General features: G+C 41.6%; 1 protein-coding gene and 1 non-coding gene across 3 annotated transcripts; both read right to left on the bottom strand.

Moving 5' to 3' along the window:
- Positions 1-6599: 6599 nt before the first annotated feature.
- Positions 6600-22546, bottom strand: WEE1 (WEE1 G2 checkpoint kinase). 2 transcript variants are annotated; one of them, XM_023189919.3, is made up of 11 exons: positions 21682-22546; positions 20055-20260; positions 19855-19918; positions 19492-19664; positions 18888-19009; positions 14170-14316; positions 11307-11402; positions 11133-11218; positions 10046-10216; positions 9809-9954; positions 6600-7911 (listed from the first exon to the last, which is right to left on the bottom strand). In XM_023189919.3, exons 1-11 carry the CDS (start codon positions 22255-22257, stop codon positions 7758-7760), a joined length of 1941 nt encoding a protein of 646 aa, XP_023045687.1. In that variant the 5' UTR covers positions 22258-22546; the 3' UTR covers positions 6600-7757. The 2 variants fall into 2 exon arrangements, with proteins under 2 accessions (XP_023045687.1, XP_023045688.1); XM_023189920.1 differs by lacking the exon at positions 21682-22546 and adding an exon at positions 21066-21422.
- LOC111524723 lies at positions 17707-17809 on the bottom strand. Its single transcript, XR_002725855.1, has one exon. It is a non-coding gene; the product is annotated as a small nucleolar RNA U13 (small nucleolar RNA).
- Positions 22547-22838: the final 292 nt, after the last annotated feature.

The following is a 22838-nucleotide window of genomic DNA, read 5'->3' on the forward strand; positions in this document are numbered from 1 at the left end:
ACAGGCATGCGCCACCACACCCAGCTAATTTTGTATTTTTAGTGGAGACAGGGGTTTCTCCATGTTGGGCAGGCTGGTTTCCAACTCCCGACCTCATGTGATCCGCCCACCTTGGCCTCCCAAAGTGCTGGTATTACAGGCATGAGCCACCGCACATGGCCCCGGCCTCAAATATTTTTTAAAAGGCACAGGAGTGGGAAAGCTTCGGTAATCCCACCACTCACATAAATGACAGCTGTTGTTGGCCTTTATTCTTTTAATGCTTTAACAACAATCCCATGTGTACAATTTTGTTTGCTGATTTTTTTTTTACTTTATTATAACACATACATTTCTCTAATCATAAAAACTTCTTGAAACGCTGCTTTAATAGCTATGTAGTATACTTTAAAGACTCACCTAGGCTGGAGCGCAGTGGCACATTCTCAGCTCACCAAAACCTCCAGCTCCCGGGTTCAGGTGATTCTTCTGCCTCAGCCTCCCAAGTAGCTGGATTACAGCACCTGCCACCACACCTGGCTAATTTTTGTATTTTTAGTAGAGGCGGGGTTTCACCATGTTGGCCAGGCTGATCTTGAACTCCTGACCTCAAATGATCCACTCATCTCGGCCTCCCAAAGTGCTGGAATTACAGGCGTGAGTCACCACTCCCAGCCCTCTGAAGACTTTTAACCACTTCATCCAGAAGGAAAGAAGGCAGCAGCAGCTGAATGAGGAGGCATTCCTTCTGTGCATGTGCCTCTGTCCTCAGTCCCCGAAGGCACTTTAAGTTCCTGGGACACAATTCCTACTTCAGAGGAGAGGGCATTACACTGGAATTCCCCCTCCCCATTTCCTGCACTTCCCAAAACTTGTCTCATTCACACTTATTCTTCCTCTGCTCCAGGCTCAGAGGACTTGCTACAAATTTGGCTAGTGTTTCAGCCAAACACCTTTAGGTTTGAATCCTGACGCTGTAGCTTTGTAATTGGGGAAACATTTTACCTCTCTAAAAACCATTTGTAAAATGGGGATTTTGTCACAGAGTTCTTATGAGGATTAAATGTCATTATGTATATAAAACACTTAGCACGTAGATGATAAATAATAGCAAAATAAGCAAAACCCAGGCCAGGTGCAGTGGCTCACACCTGTAATCCCAGCACTTTGGGAGGTCTAGTCAGACAGATCACTTGAGCCCAGGAGTTTGAGACCAGCCTGGGCAACATGGCAAAACCCTGTTTCTACCAAAAATACACAAATTAGCCAGGCATGGTGGTGCACACTTGTGTCACCAGCTACTTGAAAGACTGAGACAGGAGGATCATTTGAGCCCGGGAGGTCGAGCCTGTGGTGAGCCGAGATTGGGCCACTGTACTCCAGCCTGGGCTATAAAGTGAGACCCTATCTCAGCAAAACAAAACAAAACAAAACAAAACAAAACAAAACACCCCAGCAAAACCCGAAGAAGATTCCCCTCTAACTATAGCCCTCTCCTCCCTTCCCCTTCTCTTTCAGTCATGCATTTGCAAATGATCTGTGCTTGCTATCTCTATTTCCTCATCTCCCATTTAAATCTCAACCCATTGTAATCTGGCTGTTTCCCCTGCTCACCAAATATCTTCTAATGCACTCTAGATATCTTCACAGATCATTGTTCAATCTTTTCTGTATTAGTCGCAATTAATCAATTTCTCCTTCAAAATTCTCTTGCTCTTTATCAGATTCCATCTAGTTTTCCTAATTCTCAGCCTGCACCTTCTTACCCTCCTTTGCTTCCTCAACTCTCTTTCAAGTCAGGGGTCCTCAACCCCTGAATTAAGGTGAAAACCCCATGGTACCAGTTCGTGGCCTGTTAGGAACTGGCCTGCACAGCAGGCGATGAGCAGCAGGCAAGCCAGAGAAGCTTCATCAGTATTTACAGCTGCTCCCGATTGCTTGCATTACTGCCTGAGCTCCACCTCCCATCACGATTCTCATAGGAGCATGAACTCTATTGTGAACTGCACATGCGAGGGATCTAGGTTGCATGCTTCTTATAAAAACCTGATCCCTGATGATGTGTCACTGTCTCTCATCACCCCAAGATGCGACCATCCAGTTGCAGGAAAACAAGGTCGGGGGTCCCACTGATTTACATTATGGTGAGTTGTATAATTATTTCATTATATATTACAATGTAATAATAATAGACATAAAGTGCACAATAAATGTAAGGTGCTTGCATCATCTTGAAACCATTCCCCTGCAACCCCTCAATCCCGGTGAAAAAATTGTCTTCCACAAAACCAGTCCCTGGTGCCCAAAAGGTTGGGGATCACCTTTTTAATTAGTATTTGTCTCAACTTTCATATGTCTAGAAAAAGCATGATTCTTTGCTATGAGATCTGAGTTGGAATTCTGACTCTGCTACCTACTAAATTGATTTCCTAAATTATTTTACTCCCTTGAGCCTTCATACTTTCACCTGCAAGAAAGTTCCTCCTCTCCTGGATAGTCATCCTAAATCCAATTGTATACCAAACCTATATTTCCAGGCCGGGTGCTGTGGCTCACGCCTGTAATCCCAGCACTTTGGGAGGCTGAGGCAGGCAGATCACAAGGCCAGGAGTCCTAGACCAACATAGTGAAACCCTGTCTCTACTAAAAATACAAAAATTAGCCAGGCATGGTGGCGGGGGCCTTGTAGTCCCAGCAACTTGGGAGGCTGAGGCAGGAGAACTGCTTGAACCTGGCAGGCGGAGGTTGTGGTGAGCCAAGATCATGCCACTGCACTGCAGCCTGGGCAACAGAGACTCCGTCTCAGAAACAAAACAAACAAACAAAAAAACTGTATTTCCCATTGGCATAATGAACTAATAAGCATAAATTGGAATTCCGGGCCTGGAAACCTATTTCATACCATAACTATGTCAAAAATCAGAACAAATATATGCTCTTCAAAATGTTTATTAACCATATAAAACTAAACAATGTGAACTGTGATGTAAATGTTCCTTTGAGGTATTTTTCTTCATGGGCTGGACTGGCTGAAGTTTCTTTGACTCTTAGTTTAATGAAGTTTGGACACAACATGCCATCTTTTCCTGGTGAATCTTCCTAGGGCATACATAGATATTTTTCCTTACTCCAGAGACCTTTGAATTTGCACTGAAAATTAGGGTCATCTGCCACAAAGAAAAAAGAAAGTTCAGTGATGTTCAGATGAATGCCTCTCAAATGTTTTTGAATGCTAAATATTGGGAGAGGGACAGTTTCAATGATGTCTTATTCTTCCATTTTTATAAACATCTACTTTACTGAGCTTCCAAGAAATGTCTAGCAATATTATCAGTTTGCAAGAGAAATTTCTAGATTCACTTACTCTGCAGTGTCAGTTTCAGTGATGCTTTTTACAATTATACAAATACCTTCAAAAATACAGAAAGAGGCAGTTTCCTCCAAATTCCTAGTTCCAGGCTTCACTTAAGATTTACATGATATCCAAAACACTTCCAAAATTCTTTTTTGATCTATCCTCCTTGTATTAATGCTTTAATTGGCCTTTGCAAATTTCACAAATAAAGATACCTTAAGAATGCAACAAATTCTGTAGCAAGCCAACTTAGGAAAAAAAAAAAGCAACAGCTTATTTGCTCTGTTGGTCAAAGTCAGTGAGATGCTTCGTAAAGATTGGGGAAGAAGGAAAACTACTCTATTGTCAGGATGCTGCTGCTTAAGAATTGGGAGACAGCCTGGAGCATCCTAGGACAATTAGCATTAAACCTAGCTATTATGAACTTTTTAAAAAATGCCATAGATTCTTTTTTTTCTTGAGACAGAGTTTCACTCTCGTTGCCCAGGCTGGAGTGCAATGGCACAATCTCGGCTCACCACAACCTCCCCCTCCTGGGTTCAAGCAATTCTCCTGCCTCAGTCTCCTGAGTAGCTGGGATTACAGGCATGGGCCACCACGCCCAGCTAATTTTGTATTTTTAGTAGAGACAGGGTTTCTCCATGTGGGTCAGGCTGGTCTCAAACTCCCGAACTCAGGTGATCCGCCCACCTCGGCCTCCCAAAGTGCTGGGATTACAGGCGTGAGCCACCAAGCCCGGCCTTTTTTTTTTTTTGAGAAGGAGTCTCACTCTGTTGCCCAGGCTGGAGTGCAGTGGCATGATCTTGGCTCACTGCAACCTCCACCTCCTGGGTTCAAGCAATTCTCTGCCTCAGCCTCCCAAGTAGCTGGGATTACAGGCATGTGCCACCACACCTGGCTAATTTTAGTAGTTTTAGTAGAGATGGAGTTTCACCATCTTGGCCAGGCTGGTCTTGAACGAACTTCTGACCTCATGATCCGCCCACCTTGGCCTCCCAAAGTGCTGGGATTACAGGCTTGAGCCACTGCGCCTGGCCTCAAAAAAATGCCATAGTTTCTTGACTTCTGGAACAAAGTGGAGTGAAAATCAAAGCTTAATAATGGACTCTTCAAAATACATTAGTTCATTAATTAAAGCCTACTGCTCTTGTATTCTTGGCAGGATAAAGTTAAGGCAACAGTTTCAATTTGCAGTCAATCACAATATGTAATACCTCCTACCCAACCACATAGTCAATACTTAAAAATTTTCTACCTTACCAAAGTCAGCTTTCCAAAAAAGAAAAGTTTTATCGATGGCAAATACCTGTCTTAAACAGTAGCATACCCCTGCATTTTAGTTAAGTGTTCTGAAAAAACCTTCAATGTTTCAATTTTAGCAACAAACAAAAACTGTTCAAAGTTTCAAACTGTTGGAAGAAAATCCCTATCCGCTTATTTTCTATCCACAGCAAGGTCCTAGTTCAGGCCCTCCTTTCTTGTAGTCATTACTATACAATAATGTTGAAATTAGTCTGAACATAATTCCCTGGATCTATTCTCCAATCTACCACCAGTATCTTCATAAGATATGTATAGTCCTTCGAACCTTCATTCTACCTTGCACAGTCCCTCCAGTATTAGCATTTATTACATTTTATTGTCATTATATATTTACAAAAGTCTCCTCTATTTTATCCTGATTTCCTAGTGGGCAAAAACTAATTCTTACTGGTCTTTGGTCTACTACATAGTCAGCACATAGCACTCAACAAAAGTACCTTTAGGTTAAATATGAGTCTAACTCTCATATCAGCTTTTAGATGGCCTAAGAATTCCCTCTTTGAACACCAAATATCAGTTTTCCTTAATCCAATATTCTTATGTGAAAATTTTACTACAAATATTGATGAAAAACACCTGAATGTTTCTTTGAAGCTAGTGCACTGGAAAAATACACCTTAGTGACTTAAAATGATCATAAATTAACACCGATTATATATATATATATTAGAAGACAGGCTCTCACTCTGTAACCCAGGCTGGAATGCAATGGCAGCATTGTAGCTTATTTTACAGGTGCAAGCCACAGCACCCAGCCCAATTATCATGATCTTTTTATAGCTTTGTCATCAGTAGCTACTAAAAGGTGTGAGTTGCATGCTCCAGTTCCTGTAGCTTTTTAGGTCTTATCACACATACTCACCAGCTTTTTATATCTAATTGTGTCCGCACCAATTCATCTCACACCTCTAAATCTTAAGATACCATAGACTAGAAAGCTAATATAATCAAGTTTGTTAAAAGTATTTATGGCAGAGGTTGGGCATGATTATACACACTCATAGTCCCAGTTACTCCAGAGGTAGGAGGATCTCTTGGGCTCAGGGGCTCAAGACCAGCCTAAGCAACAATGAGTCCCCATCTCTGATTCTAATCAACATCAGAAAAAGATGCCATAGAAATAACAGTATCACTTCAATTTGCACTCAATTCTTTTTTTTGTAGAGATAGGGTCTCACTGTGTTGCCCAGGTTGGTCTCGAACTCCTGGCCCCAAGCAATCCTCCTGCCTTGGCCTCCCAAAGTGGTGGGTATTACAGGCATGAGCCAAGACGCCTCGCCTCAAATCTTAAAACCCAGCCTAGTTTAGTGAGAATTAAAACCCTCCCCACTTTGGGGGCCAGGCACCTGTAATCCCAGCACTTTGGTAGGCCAAAGCAGGCAGATCACCTGAGGTCAGGAGTTCGAGACCAGCCTGGCCAACATGGTGAAACTCCATCTCTACTAAAAATACAAAAAATTAGCTGGGTGTGGTGGTGCTCCCTGTAGTCCCAGCTACTTGGGAAGCTGAGGCAGGAGAATCACTTGATCCCAGGAGGTGGAGGTTGCAGAGAGCAGAGATCATGCCACTGCACTCCAGCCTAGGTAACAGAGTGAGACTCTGTCTCAAAAACAAAAACAAAACCTCCCCAAAGTTTTCTTCTGTGAATCGTATTACTTAATAATCTGAAGATATTTTAAATTACATCATGCTACATTTCTAGCAAGTCACATGCATAACATGCAATGTGATATAAAAATACTAAACCCTTATGACAAAATACATTCAAAGTTGATGGGTAAGTTTTTCTTCAATGGCAAAATGTAGCTTTGTTCTAAAGCCCACCACAAAATTCCATATTCAATCAAAATGTGCCCTCTGCTTTTATAATAGTACATTATACACACATTTTATAGTATAGTGATAATAGAGATAAAATATTAGAAAACAGGCATCACAAGGATTTAGACAATTAAGGTAAGCTCAGAGTGACTTTTAATATGCCAATCAATGTCAATAAAACACAAGTCAAAGACAAGTGCAAACATGTTTTAGACCAAAATTAATGAGGAAACAATAGACAATGTTTTTCAACATCTGTTAGCCAGTATTATTAGTCAAATGGCTAATCACAGATAAAATATATTTTGTGAAAAACTTGGAATGTCAGAAGTCATTCTGGCATTTCAAACAGCTATATACAATATCACGAAGATCAGTTTATATACACAAATATTGAAGAGAAACCGGGCACAACATTTAAAAACAGACTAATAATACAATCAAGTACAAAACTTGGGGGGAGACATTTTAAAAGAGTCAGGGAAGGACATTACCAGAACAAGTTACAAAACCAGTAATTATTATACTACATTAATACAGCATTCCAAAGGGGGGAAAGGGTGCATTTTTCCAATGCACTAGCTTCAAAGTTCAAAGGAAAAAAAAAAGGCAAATAGCTGCTTTTCATCAAAAGCAGCTATACATTTCACATAATTGTTTCAAAAAGAAGACCTATTAACAACAATGATTGTTTAATGCTACAAGTTTACAGCAAAGACAAAACTAAAATAGCAGCAAATTCACAAGGCAATACTTCCACAGAATCATCATCCCATGGTTCATGCAATGCCTACAAAGTGCTCCCAGTGGGATATACAAGTCTAATTCACAATTTAAAAAAAAGAAATACAAGATGGACACACAGGTACACTGAAGGCTGAGTAGTAACGAGTCTTTTAGTATGTCCCTTTTCAAAGGGAGAGTATGTCTGTAACAAAGCCCTTGAGTACTTTTTACAGGTCACTACAGGGAAAGACACCTTTTATTACAATGCAACAGCAAACTATAAGCAGCACACCACCACAGTGGTTAACCCTGGAAAGGCTGGTGTAACATCCAACAGTGACACATCCTACAGAAGACAGACTAGTAAGATTAGATGAAAGCCTGACATAGCAATGGTCAAAATACAGCTTTCAACTGTAATTCACAATAAAAGTCCTAATCAGTAAAACTACTGACACCAATCGAGAAAGTAATTGCAAACTGGATTCTATCAGTGATTTCAACCTAGCTTCCTCTTGTCACAGTGTTCAGGGGGAGGTGGGAAATGAGTAGCTCAGTATATAGTAAGGCTGACAGAGCGGTTCATTTTCTTTCCAATAAGTCGAGATGTTCTATTACTCTGGGTGGTGGACCTAGTGGCCATCCGGTCAGTGAAGAGTGCTCTTTCCTCAGCTGCAGCTTTTGCCATCTGTGCTTTCTTGAGTTCTCTGACATAAAAATAGAAAACAAGGTATTATTCTTAGGAAGGGATCCTAAAAAACTAAACACAAACTATACTGTCGATTGGGAGATACTTGCATGCCATCATTATTCTAAGACATAATTGAAAAATAAAACATGAAACTGAAGCTTCTATTAAAACAACTTAAATTTATGAAATTATTTTGTGCTTTTTGAATTAAAATATCACATATACTTGAAAACAAGTAGTAAAGATGCTAGTAATGACTTTGGTTCTTATAAAATAATTTGAGCTGGATGTGGTGACTCACGCCTGTAGTCTCAGCTACTCGGGAAGCTGAGGTTGGAAGACTGCTTGAGCCCAGGAGTTTGAGGCTGCAGTGAGCTATGATAGCGCCACTGCACTCCAGCCTGGGTGACACAGCGAGACCCCATCTTTTTAAATAAATAATAATAAATAATTTCCAGACAAACCTATCCCCAGTAAAAAAAAAAATTAAAAATAAATAATAGGCCGGGCGCGGTGGCTCAAGCCTGTAATCCCAGCACTTTGGGAGGCCGAGACGGGCGGATCACGAGGTCAGGAGATCAAGACCCTCCTGGCTAACACGGTGAAACCCCGTCTCTACTAAAAATACAAAAAATTAGCCGGGCGAGGTGGTGGGCGCCTGTGGTCCCAGCCACTCGGGAGGCTGAGGCAGGAGAATGGCGTGAACCCAGGAGGCGGAGGTTGCGGTGAGCTGAGATCCGGCCACTGCACTCCAGCCTGGGCGACAGAGCAAGACTCCGTCTCAAAAATAAATAAATAAATACATAAATAAATAATAATTTCAAAAACTCCAATTTATATTGCGAATCTATCCTTACATAACAGAGATGAAAGGAACACTTTATTTCCTATTTGTATGAACTATGATGGATATCAAACTAGTGACAAGTAAACCTCTTAATATACACTTTTTAAAATTTAAATATTAAATCTTAATACTTAACATAACCTTTTCAAGTCAGTTTTATTAGGTTAAAAGCAAAATGGTTGCAATAAATAAAAAAATTAGAAATGTGATCTGTGGTAACTTAATGTTTTCTAATATTCTCTTTTCAATAACCTTTACCATTGCAACCAGTTTTTCAAAAATATCCAGTCATGAAGTCAAATATGAGAATCTTCATTCAGGATAAAAAGATTTAGCCAGAAATTAAAAACATATGTATAAGAATCATCTACTAACCAAAATGACATTAATTTCATCCTTTCATAAAATAAGAATAGAATGTTTCAAGGACAGTATTAATTTTTGGTGACAATCTGGGAAGAAAACATTGGTATAGGCTCACTATATACTAAAAGTATAGCTTTTACTACCATTTATGGCTTGGGGACTATCACCACTTGCAAATATATGTTAGTCTCAACATTTTTAAAGTTCATAATTTGAAAGTTTAGAAACAACACAAATTTAATAGGTCAAATACTAATTTATGGCAGAAGTCCCCAAGCTTTCACTGTATAACTACTGGAGCCGGGTGAGGTGGCTCACTCCTATAATCCCAGCACTTTGGGAGGCCAAGGCAGGTGGATGGCTTGAGCCCAAAGAGTTCAAGACCAGCCTGGGCAACATGGAAAAACCCCATTTCTACAAAAATATAAAAATTAGCTGGGTGTTGTGGCACACATCTGTGGCTCAGCTACTCAGGAGGCTGAGATAGGAAGATAGCTTGAGTCCAGGTGGTGGAGGTTGCAATGAGTCATGATAGCACCAGTGTACTTCAGCCTGGCAAAGTGAGACCCTGTCTCAAAAAACAAAAAACACAAAAAACCACCACACCCTTGGTTGATAGAAAGCTTAAATCATCTCTCATTAAAATTTGAGAATCAAAGCAAATGAAAAAGTAAAAAGAAAACATAAAACCCTTACTTACTTTTGTAAAAGTGAGTTTTTGAATTTTTCGGCATTCAATTCTATTCGCAATTGTTCTGCACTCTTTCTAGAAGCGGACAGCAATACTGAATGCTTTACCAGTGCCATTGCTGAAGGTCTTCTCTCTGGATCTGGATGAATCATAACCTTAAAAAGAGAAGTAAAATTAAGGTACAGACATGCATTTAATAAAACATAGAACCATGTCAATAAAGGGCCTCATATATAAAATGCTCACTTTTAGCAACTCTGTAAATTCTTGGGAAAGCACTTGTGGTATCCGAGGTAATCTACCCTGTCTGATTTCATGCCATTGATCTCCATTTCTAGGAAGAGGTTCAGCACCAGCAGCACATACCACTGTGAGGGCAAGTGCAAAAATATCTGCTTTTGGTAGATGGGTGTAATTCTGTAAAATTAAAACAATTTTTTTAAGGAATGTAAACATGGTCAAAATAAAACAAGATTACACCTCAAAGATAACTTAGGTGAAAAATAAGACTTAATCAAAATGTCTAACATCACATTTAAGTTTGGGACCTATTCAGAGAATAAACTGCTAAATTTGGGGAGGTTTATTTTTTAAATTACAAAGTAATATACACTCTTAGGGGGAAAATGCACACACATATAAAAAAGTAAATGCCTCTTCTTTATCAACAGCTCAATTCAACTCTCAAAAGAAACCCCTCTACCTCTAGGGATTCATATGCAAACACAAAACACGTAGAAACACACTGACAAGTTGCAAATACACACATACGTGATAAATCAAACATATATATATACATATTTACAAAGAACAATGGGATCAATTACACTTTAAATTTTTCTTATTCTATTTTCATTCAAAATTTTTACCAAGAAATACTTTGTCACACTCTTTTGAAACTATATGCCATACTAAAAACTATGTGCCATAATTTACTTAATCATTCTCTTATTAGTAAACACTTATTTACATTGTTCTCAACTTGTGTTTGTATATGAATATGTCTATAGGAAAAACTCCTAGAAGTAAAAATTATGAGTCAATGAATACATGATTTTAAAATATTAATGCAATACTAATACTCTGATTTCCAAAAAGGATATGCCATTTTAAGGTTCCACCAGTGGTGTATGAGAACATATTTTTTACCACAACTCCATTATAAATCTTTGCCTTCATGACTTTTTGCTAATTAAATGCCCTCAGATGACGGTTTAGATTGTATTTCCCTTCTATTAGTTAACTTAAAAGTTTAATATATCTGAATTTATATTATTCTATCAACTGCTAAGTGTTACAAAGCAAACTATGATTAAGGGAGAAGAAAAATTACCTCCTGTAAAACTTCATTAGCAAGAAAACGACTATCACCCTCTTCAACTTGTGGACTAGAGATCCTTGTTACATGTCCAAGATCACCTGGAAGTATTGAAAAAAATACAGTGAAGAGCAAAAACAAAACAGCCTTCTCTTTATTTTAAGGTAGTAATCTGGTTACCTTTCTTACCTATTTTAAATATAACTTTGTTAGATGCCCAATCATCTTCATCTCCTTCTTCAGAGGCAGCATTTGGGATTGAGGTTCGAGATATGAAAATATTACCTGTCAAACAGTTAATTATGTAAGCCAAACTAACAATTAATAATAAAGCCAGAGTTCATAAACAAGATCATATTCCAAAATCATCCAGAATGCTCTTTAAAATGCTGATTCTCAAGTTCTAGCCCAAACCCATGGAATAAGCATCTCAGGGGATAGAGATCAGGGTTATATTTGCTGGGAATTTTTTTTTTTTTTTGAGAAAGTCTTGCTCTGTTGCCCATGCTGGAGTGCAGTGGCATAACCTTGGCTCACTGCAACAAGGTTCAAGCAATTCTCATGCTTCAACCTCCTGAGTAGCTGCGACTACAGGCACATGCCACCACATCTAGCTAACTTTGATATTTTTAGTAGAGATGGGGTTTCACTATGTTGGCCAGGCTGATCAAACTCCTGGCCTCAGGTGATCCAGCCTTAGCCTCCCAAAGTGCTGGGATTACAGGCATGAGCCACCACTCTGGGCCTCTGGGAATATATTTTCCAGCCTATCACTGATCCTAAACACTTTAAACTGGATGAGGCCCTTGTCTTCTGCACATTACTCTTCAGCAAAAAAGGTAGTATCAGTAATTTGTGAAATTCTGTGAAAGCCCAAATTTTAATGTAGTGCTATAAGGCTGGTGTGAGCAGAATGAGTCATTTAGCCAGTGAGTCTGGCTGACCACACAGGATCTACCTTGCAATATGGCTTTGTGATTCACTATTTCCTACTGTATACACATTACCTTTTTCTTCAAATTCAGGTAAGATCATGATTAACATGAGCTTTTAGTGGCAGATTTTAATAGTTTTATCAGTATAGTATTGGCCAGGTATGGTGGCTCAAGACTGTAATCCCAGTGCTTTGAGAGGCTGAGGCAGAAGGATTGCCTGAGACTTAGAATTTGAGACCAGCCTGGGCAAGATAGTGAGACCCTATCTCTAAAAAAAGAAAAAGAAAAAATAAAAATAGCTGGGAATGGTGGTGCACGCCTGTAGTCCCAACTACTTGTGAGTCTGAGGCAGGAGGTTCATTTGAGCCCAGGAATTCAAAGCTGCAGTGAGCTATAATTGCACCACTGCATTCTAGCCTGGGCAACAGAGTGAGACTATCTTTGAAAAATAAGTCTGGGAGTGGTGGCTCACACCTGTAATCCCAGCACTTCGGGAGGCCAAGGTGGGCGGATTACTTGAGGTCAGAAGTTCAAGACCAGCATGGACAGCATGACAAAACCCCGTCTCTATTAAAAATACACAAATTAGCTGGGCATGGTGGTGCACGCCTGTAATCCCAGCTACTAGGGAGGCTGAGGCAGAAGAATTGCTTGAACCTGGGAGGCGGAGGTTGCAGTGTGCTAAGATCACGCCACTGCACTCCAGCCTGGGCGACAGAGCAAGACTCTGTCTAATAAAAAAAAGAAAAAAAAAATATATATATATATACACACACACACACACACACACAAATATATAGTATTAAATTTATGTTACATTTACTGGAGTCATCTATACAGTTTTACTTTCTTCATAGGACAACTTATTTTATGATGGTATTTGTAAATTTGAAGTTTTTCTTTTTTTTTTTTTTTGAGACAGTCTTGCTCTGTCGCCCAGGCTAGAGTGCAGTGGTGTGATCTTAGCTCACTGCAACTTCCTCCTTCCAGGTTCAAGCAATTCTCCTGCCTCAGCCTCCAGAGTAGCTGAGACTACAGGCACCTGCCACCATGCCCAGCTAATTTTTTGTATTTTAATAGAGATGGGGTTTCACTGTGTTGTCCACGCTGGTGGCGAACTCCTAAGCTTAGGCAATCCGCCTGCCTCGGCCTTCCAAAGTGCTGGGATTACAGGTGTGAGCCACCACGCAGGCCAATTTTTTTTTTGAGACAGAGTCTCGCTTTGTCGCCTAGGCTGGAGTGCAATGGCGCGATCTCGGCTCAATGCAACCTCCGCCTCCTGGGTTCAAGCGATTCTTCTGCCTCAGCCTACCGAGTAACTGGGACTATAGGCACGTACCACCACACCCGGCTAATTTTTGTAATTTTAGTAGAGACGGGGTTTCACCATATTGTCCAGGCTGGTCTCGAACTCCCGCCTCGTGATCCACCTACCTCGGCCTCCCACAGTGCTGGGATTACAGGTGTCAGCCACTGCGCCTGGCCTAAATCTGAAGATTTTTAAACTTCACATCCCTTCATATTTTCAACTTTTATACCGTATAAGGGTCTATTATATTTGTCTAACACTTTATATGAATACAGCTATTCCTTAAGAATTCACATTTACTGCCTTAAGTCCAAAGATTTTTTTCTCTTTTGAAAATAAAACACACGCAAGGCAGATTGGCTTACGCCTGTAATCTCAGCACTTTGGGAGGTCACGGTGGGCAGATCACGAGGTCAGGAGTTCGAGACCAGCTTAGCCAACATGGTGAAACCCCCGTCTCTACTAAAAATACAAAAAATTAGCTGGGCATGGTGGCACATGCCTGTAGCACGGCTACTCGGAAGACTGAGGTGGGATGACTGCTTGAGCACGGGATAGGGAGGTTGCAGTGAGTGGAGATGGTGCCACTGCATTCCGGCCTGGGCCACAGAGTGAGACGCTGTCTCAAAAAAGTTTATCATCTCAAATTTTGGGGGTTAACAAGGGAAGAGATAAACAGAAATCATAAAACAGTATTGGTAAGTGGATCAGAAAACATAAGATACGTATTTTTTCAATGTTGTCATAATGAAGTAATTTATTCTCTATAACCCCAAGGAACACAGGTTAGAAGATCTGCAATACTTACTAGGTTTTATATCCATGTGAACCAAAGACATTGAATGAATATACCTCAAGCCTCGGCCAACTTGTAAAAGGAGATCCTTCAACTCTGCTTCTTTAAAGTAACTCATGATTCTGTAGTTTTCACTTATAGCATCAGCTAAACTTCCACCTGACAAAAATAGAAAATATTAGCATTTTCTTCTTTCTGAAATATTTTCTTTCTTCCATCTTTACTGAATGAGTCTCAACCAACCAATCTCAACCAAGAAAGTGTTATTTTTATAGGACCTTCTCCCTTCAACCTGCTTGTGAAATCAAAATTTTACTGATTTTTCAATAGGTAATACATCTGCATGGGTACAAAATAAAATGTAAAGTCTCTCTCTCAATCATACACCTCAGCAACCCACCTGTTTCTTTCCCAGAGTAAACCAGTATTATCAGGGTTTTTTGTTTTTTTGTTTGTTTTAATTTATAAGAGACAGAGTCTATTTATGTTGCCCAGCTGGAATGCAGTGGCTATTCACAGGCTTGATCCCACTACTTATCAGCACAGGAGTTTTGACTTGTGCTGTTTCCGACCTAAGCCAGTTTACTCCTCTTTAGGCAACCTGGTGGTGACCCACTCCACAGAGGCCACCATACTGATGCTCAACTTAGATGGGCATAGCGCACTACAGCCTAGAATTCCCAAACCCAAATTCAAATTCCCTGCTTCAGACTCCCAAATAGCTGGGACTACAGGCATTGCCACCACACCCAGCTCAGGTCTATGTATTCTTTTCAACTTTTTGCATAAATAACAGCATATGTTTATTATCTTAAAGATCATTCTATACCAATATACAAAGACAATCCATTTCTTCTTGTCTCTATAGAATTCCATTGTATAATTGAATAGAAATGCATTTATCAGCTGGGCATGGCGGCTCACACCTGTAATCCCAGCACTCTGTGAGGCTCAGGCGGGCGGATCACGAGGTCAGGAGTTCGATCACAAGTCATGATCAAGAGGTCATGACCATCCACGCCGACATGGCGAAACCCGTCTCTACTAAAAAATACAAAAATTAGCCGGGCATGGTGGCGCACACCTGTAATCCCAGCTACTCAGAAGGCTAAGGTAGGAGAACTGCTTGAACCTGGAAGGCGGAGGTTGCAGTGAGCTGCTATCAGGCCACTGCACTCTAGCAAGGGTGACAGAGTGAGACTCAGACTCAAAAAAAAAAAAAAAAAAAAAAAAAGAAATGCATTTATCAGTCCCCCATTTGATGGACATTTTAAAATTATTTCCAAGTCTTTGCTATTACATACTATGGCCTAATAAATAACCTTGTACATTGCTCATTTCACATACATTTAGTATATCACCTAGAAGCCAAATTGCTGGGTTAAAGGGTATGCACGTTTCTAATATATGGAGATTGTGTTTTACACATACACATTTCTCCATCGAGAAGGCTGTACCAATATATATGCCCATTGTCAATGCATGAGAATACCTGTTTCCCCATACCCTTGACAAGTTTATAGATGTTATAGGTAAAAAGTCAGTATTTTAGTATAGTTTTAATTTATTAATTTATACTACTCTTACTGTGAATGAGACCATAACCTGCTTTTATAGAATTAGTTAAATCAATCAGTTAATTTGTTTGCATTTTTTCAAACTTTTAAAGTTTATATTTTATCTCAAAGGCAATGAGGAATTGTTTTAAACATCTTCTGCTTAAGTCTTAGGAATAAAAAAATCAGATCTGGGTAATAAAATTAGGAAGGTCAATGATGTATTAGTCAGAAAAGGAGGTCCTACAATTTAAATAAGACTGAATAACAATGTCAAAGATGTTTTTAAAATAAAAATAAATTACCATCTCGGTATCTTAGTCTTGAGTATGTTCTCCTTACTTGTACAAATCTTGAACTGAGGGGGGGAAAAGAGTGCTCTAGAAGAGAGCAAACCAGTTACACTGTCAGCCAAGACAGGCAAAGTCCTAGATCAAATTTGCTAGGAAGAATATGGCTAATTCTCTTTTTAGCAGATTCAGCAACCTTAGCTGTGCCAATTTCTTCTTTTATTGCTAGAAGGGCAAGAAAGGTGACGAGAGTAAAACAGGTTCTGACATTTCAGGTTCTCCTTCCCTATCCATCAACATTTTTCTACACTTGTTTATACAGGTTAATTCCAATCTATCACCAAACCAAGATAAAAGGCTTATAATGTAAATGAATAAGATAATAAGGAAATTAAATCGCAATAAAGGGAATCAGTTACTCATGTACAAATAACAGAATCATTTTCCTGTGAAACTGTGGAAAAGATGTGAAGATGAGCCCTTAGTATATTCAAAGCTTTATGTGGAAAGAGGAATGGTGGACACAGGAAACAAAAGAAAGAGATCACAAATGCATCCAGATAGTCTTATTTTCTTTTATCTAAGTAGGACAAACAGCCACACAAAGAGGCAGTCCTGTTTCACAGGACTACTTATTTTCTTCAAGAGTCTTACATTGCTTTAAGAGGCTGAGGCAGGCAGATCACGAGGTCAGGGTTCAAGACCAGCCTGATCAACATGTTGAAACCCCATCTCTACTAAAAATACAAAAATTAGCTGGGCGTGGTGGCACGTGTCTGTAATCCCAGCTACTCAGGAGGCTGAGACAGGAGAATCACTTGAACCCCAGAGGTGAGGTTGCAGTGAGCAGAGATTGCTCTGCACTCCAGCCTAGGTGACAGAGCAAGGCTCTGTCTCAAAACAAAATAATAAAAAAAAAAAAATAATAATAATAATAAATTTAAAAAAACTTATTTTCAATAGATTATTTATAATCTAACATTATAACAGGTCAAGGTTTTTGTAATCTGAGAGGATAGCAAGACTACTCACTCTTCCCTATCTCCCAGGCTCAAGTAAGTTTTCTCAAAATCATCTGATTTACACAACCATGTACTGGTAGGTTGCTACATATTTGCCATTCCTGGACTACTAATGAACTATTCTGTTAAGAGAACTATTCACATCAACAAGGTGAGAAAGAGAAAAAAGGAAACTGAAAAGAGACGGTGTCTAGCAAATATGGAATGGACATGACATTATGGTCAAGTTGTTCTAGGTCAAATGCAATACCTGAAAAATAAAGGTTAAGAAATAGAATAATCCATAAGGTTGTGATAGATAGTTACATAAATATTTTGATGGTATGAATAGAAACATCTCAAGAGCTGTGTGGAAAAAACTAGCAGCAATGCTGTATACTAGACACTCAAGTTCTTTCAAGTGTGGAGAACTTTATTAAATAACTTAACGAGGAATCAGGTTTGAAAAATGGATCTTTTACTTCTGTTTTGTTCACTGTTTTTAAATATGGGGGACCTGAATCCATACCTACACCACTTATTTATTTATAAATTATGAGATAACTGGTCTTGTTTATTTAAGGAATAATAAGAATCAACAAAAATAAAATCTTTATCTCCTCTCAAGTGTTCACTAAACTCTAAATTCTCTATATTCACAGAAGATATACAGAAACAGAAACAATCTATAGGTATTTTTCATTTCAGACTGGCAATGTGCTGATGTCGTAACAAGGTTAGAGGGAGGCACATTTCACACTTGAGTATGAAAACCCAATCATCATGCTTATAACTACAAAAATGTTGAGAAATAATCTATAAAAGATTTGGTGTATAATAATGACAGACGTCCATAAGAACCAGAATTCTGACCAAGACTTTGGTAAAGGTTTTTAATAGAAAAGGAGAGACGTAAGTCGGCCCTTGAAGGACTTACTGAAACTGAAAGCTATACAGAGACATCCAAAGTTGAATCCATACATGCCTGTTTGTTTCATCCTTGGGGGAGAGGAGGCAGAGAAGACAAGCTAGAGAACTAAAATAATGTAACATAATAAAAGTGTTAGTGTATTCTAGTGGTAGACTAGGTTGGACACATGGGAGTAGGGCAGGACTACAGAACGCTTAAAGAAACAGCTGAAATAGGCCGGGCACGGTGGCTCAAGCCTGTAATCCCAGCACTTTGGGAGGCCGAGACGGGCGGATCACGAGGTCAGGAGATCGAGACCATCCTGGCTAACACGGTGAAACCCCGTCTCTACTAAAAATACAAAAACTAGCTGGGCAAGGTGGCGGCCGCCTGTAGTCTCAGCTACTCGGGAGGCTGAGGCAGGAGAATGGCGTAAACCCGGGAGGCGGAGCTTGCAGTGAGCTGAGATCCGGCCACTGCACTCCAGTCCGGGCGACAGAGCAAGACTCCGCCTCAAAAAAAAAAAAAAAAAAAGAAACAGCTGAATTTAGATCAATGGAGACTCGCTGACTGACAAATATCAGTTTTAGCACCACACCACATGAAAAGGAAATAAAAGACTAGACACAGAAGAATCTATTCAACATAACATTTCATAATACTATATGATCCACACACTATGCTAGGTACTAAGGACACCAAAGTATATGTGGTGAGGCCATTGTCTTCTCAAAAAGTTCAGTTGGAGTGACAAGCACATAAATAGTACACAAAGTTATACTACTGGATATGTACTAGATGCTTCAGAAGGGACAAGGTTTTTAATCTTGTACTTGAAATTTATATTAGGCCTCTAATATTTAAATTTATAAAAGATAAAAGTGACAGAAATAGAGCAAGATTTTAGATAACCATAAATACTTCCTCGGTGTTCATTTTCTCAAGCTCACAAGAAAACCATTACATCACTCACCATTACAATATTCATTCTGTATAAGCATATGATCATCTTCTGCCCAAGCAGAGAAATACCGAACTACATGAGAATGCTGTCCAAGCACTGCATGAGCATATACTTCTCTCAAAGCGTTCTGCCTAGGAGAATTTGAGATTAATAGAATGGTAAATAATTTTCACTCAAGTTTAAACTGAATTAATTTATCTGAAACTTCATACAATAAACTTTTGTATCTATTGTTATGCTAAAAAGCAACTTGCTTAAGAGAGAAGGGGTTTAGACTTGTAAGAGATTTTTCCAAAGGCAGATTCCACTAAAGATTTATCAGAAAGAAGAAATGTTGCTTGCCCTAGGACTCAGGTAAGAATAAACTCCATTTTACTGTGAATTCATGGATGCTGACTAGAAATAAGAAATTTAAATTAGGTTCCAAAATCAGACTACTCATATTATTCAACAAGTCCAATAAGAACTGATGGTACTAAGTGAAAAGGACCTGATTAAATCATTACAGCTTCTCAAAGTCAGAGATGGAATTCAGTGTTTGGTCAGCTGAAACCTTAATGTTAGTAACACTATAGGGTACAAAAGAGCAAAAGACAAAATGTTTAATACATACTCATCAACAGAGCCGGCCAATGGCTTTTTTGATCGCTTAATGGCATAAATGCATCCATCCAGCCTCTTCACACACTTAAATACAGAACCAAATTCTCCAGAGCCAATTTTCTCTAGCTCATGAAATTCTGTTGTATACCGGGACTTCATATTGCTTTCAGTAATTGTAATTCTCTGTAATAAAAAGTGTTACCATATATGTAATACAAATATACGAAAACAATTATTTTTTGCTATGGTGATAGGGCTATGTGTAAAACTTAAAAACCATTCTACCTTATGTATAAATGCTTATTTAACATATTCATAGCATACTTTAAGTGGTAGAAAGGTAAATTTCAAAAAACAATAAAAAGCTATTTACCTTAGCAGGTCTTGTTTCATCTTCAAGCTCATAATCACTGGCTTCCATGTCTTCACCAAAGGAACTGAAAAAATATGCGTTTTTCTATCAATATATCTGACAGATACATCCATGCCATTTAACAGAAACTAAATTCTGATAAGTATACCAAACCAATCTTAGGTTATTTAGATAACCAAATTGTTAAATAAACGACTTACTCATTCCAATATGTTCTCTTTCTACGACGACACTGTCCTGAGGAATGAAGCAACAAAGAATCCGGAGTAAAAGGATTAATATTCACTTGAGGAGTCTGTCGCACATCAAATTCCCTTTTTCCTGATTTTTCTGTATCCATGAAGAGAGAACTACCCCGGAGCTTCACAGAGCTGGAATCAATTCCTCGAGCTTTGGAGAGCAAACTCTAGGGAAGGAAAAATACAAAACAATTTTTAGGATCCAAGTCCTATCGTCAGCCTTCTCAACCTAACCTTCAATGAGCCTTATTCATATGGCTGAATGCGTAGGTCAAAGCGACACACAAGCCTTTGTTAGAGTTCGAGCAAAATAAATTGTGGCTAATTTAGGAAGACTGAAACTGGGTATTAACTACCTTTTCTGGAAAAAAATAGCCAAGTAAAATCTGCCTCTAACCCTAAAAAGAATATGAATGCTGCCTAAAACTAAGTTCATTCTAGTGGCTAAAAGTTAACAAATTCTTTCAACCCATCCAAAAATAGAAAGCAGTCTGAGAGCCCCATAAAAGCTCCCCTCCCCCATCTAAATAGGGCTTGGATAGCCACCTTCACTGGACTCCTCCCCTCACTTCCAGAGGGATTTTGCCTTGAGCAAGTCAGCCAATAAAACCGTAAAGCTCAAAAGCACACATATTCCTGAGGCTGATGACAAACGGTACATTGAAAACAAAACAAACTCACTTTAAAAAGTGCATTTTCCATATTAATCTTACAAATGCGAGGCTTGTCTTAATCTCTGGAAGTATCAGCTTTAAAATCCGCAGTTTTATAAGTGGTAATCTGCAGAGTACTCGAAGGCCATTCAAAATACAGGTGCTGAACACCTCCTTCTTTAAGATACCTTATCAACAGTAGGATGTTCCTAATCGCACGGAGGCCGGCCAAACTCTGGGCACTACAAACCCAACGATATAAACAAACGCTAGGCCAAGACCTTGTCCAGAAAGAGGCTTCAGCGCTACCTGGACTTACGGATAAGGATGAGTTTGTAGGACTGCAAATGCTTGGAAGGCCAGCCTTTACTCCCAAGTCCAAGCGCGGTCTCCCTGCATGCCCCAGACTTTCCCCCCATCAACGCCACACGACACGACACGATCAGCGCAGGACAATTTTTTGTTTAACTCCTTCTGCCTGCGCCGCCCAAATTACAGGCCTGATCACCGCGTTTAAAAGGCACCATATGGCTCGGGAAATGTCAGGTGGCCGGGCCAGCACCCTCCAGCATCCTCGCAAACCGCGTTATCTCTGCCGCACTCGAGGCGAACACGCTCGGGGTGGCCCGGACTCAACAGGCGGCAAATCCTCGGCCACCTGGACGGGCCGATCGGCCCCTTTGTAAGATAAAGAAGTTCCAGACGAGGCCCATTGTTCAGTTACATAATCTCAACGGACAACCTCGGGGCAGGGCCAAAAACAAGGGCTGCCAACTTTGGGGGGCGGCGCAGGAAAGCGAGCGGGGGTGCAGCCGGCCGGTTATGTAACCGAACCCAGGCAGCGGCGCTGGGCTCCGGCGCCGCGGCCTTTTTAAAAGGCTGGGTCGGCGCGGGCCCGGGGTCGGCCGCTGGGTGCCCGCGCCCGCCGCTCTCACCTTGGGCGTGTGCGGGGTGTCGAAGAGCCGCAGCTTGCGGAAGGTCTTGTGCGGCGGGGTGCCCGGGTGGTCCGGCCGCGGCGAGCAGCGGCCTTCGCCCGCCCGGCGCGCCCCGCAGCCCCGCGGCGACGCATCCCCCGGGCCGCCGCAGCGCACCGGCGAGAAGGAGCTGCCCAGAAAGTAGGGGGCCGCCGGCGACTTGACCGGCGACGAGGAGCCGAAGCCCTCCTCCTCCCACGAGTCGCCCTCCGCCCCGCCGCCCGCCTCGTCCGCGCCCGGGCAGGCGCCGGGCAGCAACAGGTCCTCCTCCAGCTCGCCGGGGCTCCCGGGGACCTGCCCGGGCGAGCGGCGGCGCTCGGGCCCGGGCTCCGTGGGGCTCCGCGCGGGCGGCAGCGGCGAGTCGGGCTCTTGAAAGGCCGAGTCCTCCCCGGTGCTGTGGCCGCTGCCCTCCTCCTCCTCTTCTTCCTCTTCCTCCTCACAGTCGCTGCAGGGCGAGAAGATCAGCTTCTGCCGCAAGGTGCAGGCCGCCCCGGCGCGACGGGGCGGCGGCGGCTGCTGCCGGCTCAGGAAGCTCATCGCGGCCCGGGGGACCCGGCCGAGGACCTGAGAGCGGAGACCCACGGGGTCCAGGACACTGCGGACCAGGGGGCGGGTCCGCCACGTGCGGCTGGGCGCGCCTAGTCGCAGTCGCGGCGTCTCTGCCCGGCGGCGGCCTGCGGCTCCGGGGCGCTCGGGCTGCGGACGGTGGCGGCAGCGGCGGCGCGGACTGTCCGGCAGAGGCGGGGCGGCCCGAGCACCGAGGCTGAGGTCTCCTCAGGTCCAGTCTCAGGTTCGGGCTCCGCGGCTTCCCGCGACCGTTAACCACGTGAGTGCCCAGTCCACCAATCCCCGTCCAGCTCCGGGTTTGAAAAAAAAAGGAGGGCGCGACGTAGCCCGCGGGGGAAGGACCAGCTACGCGATTTTGGCGGGAACCCGCTGGCTCCGCCCCCGCCTCGGCACCAGCCAAATCTGGGCTGGCTGTGGTGTTCCGGGCCTATGAGCGAGCCCGGGGTGGCTCGAACACCGCCCGGACGGGGCTGGGCCCGGGACCCGAGGCGGCCTTCTGGGAGGGGCAAAAGAGAGCTGGACTCGCCGAAGCCAACCCGAAAGCCGGCCTG

This window comes from Piliocolobus tephrosceles, chromosome 13 (assembly GCF_002776525.5).
Source record: "Piliocolobus tephrosceles isolate RC106 chromosome 13, ASM277652v3, whole genome shotgun sequence".
In the NCBI taxonomy this organism is placed as follows: domain Eukaryota; kingdom Metazoa; phylum Chordata; class Mammalia; order Primates; family Cercopithecidae; genus Piliocolobus; species Piliocolobus tephrosceles.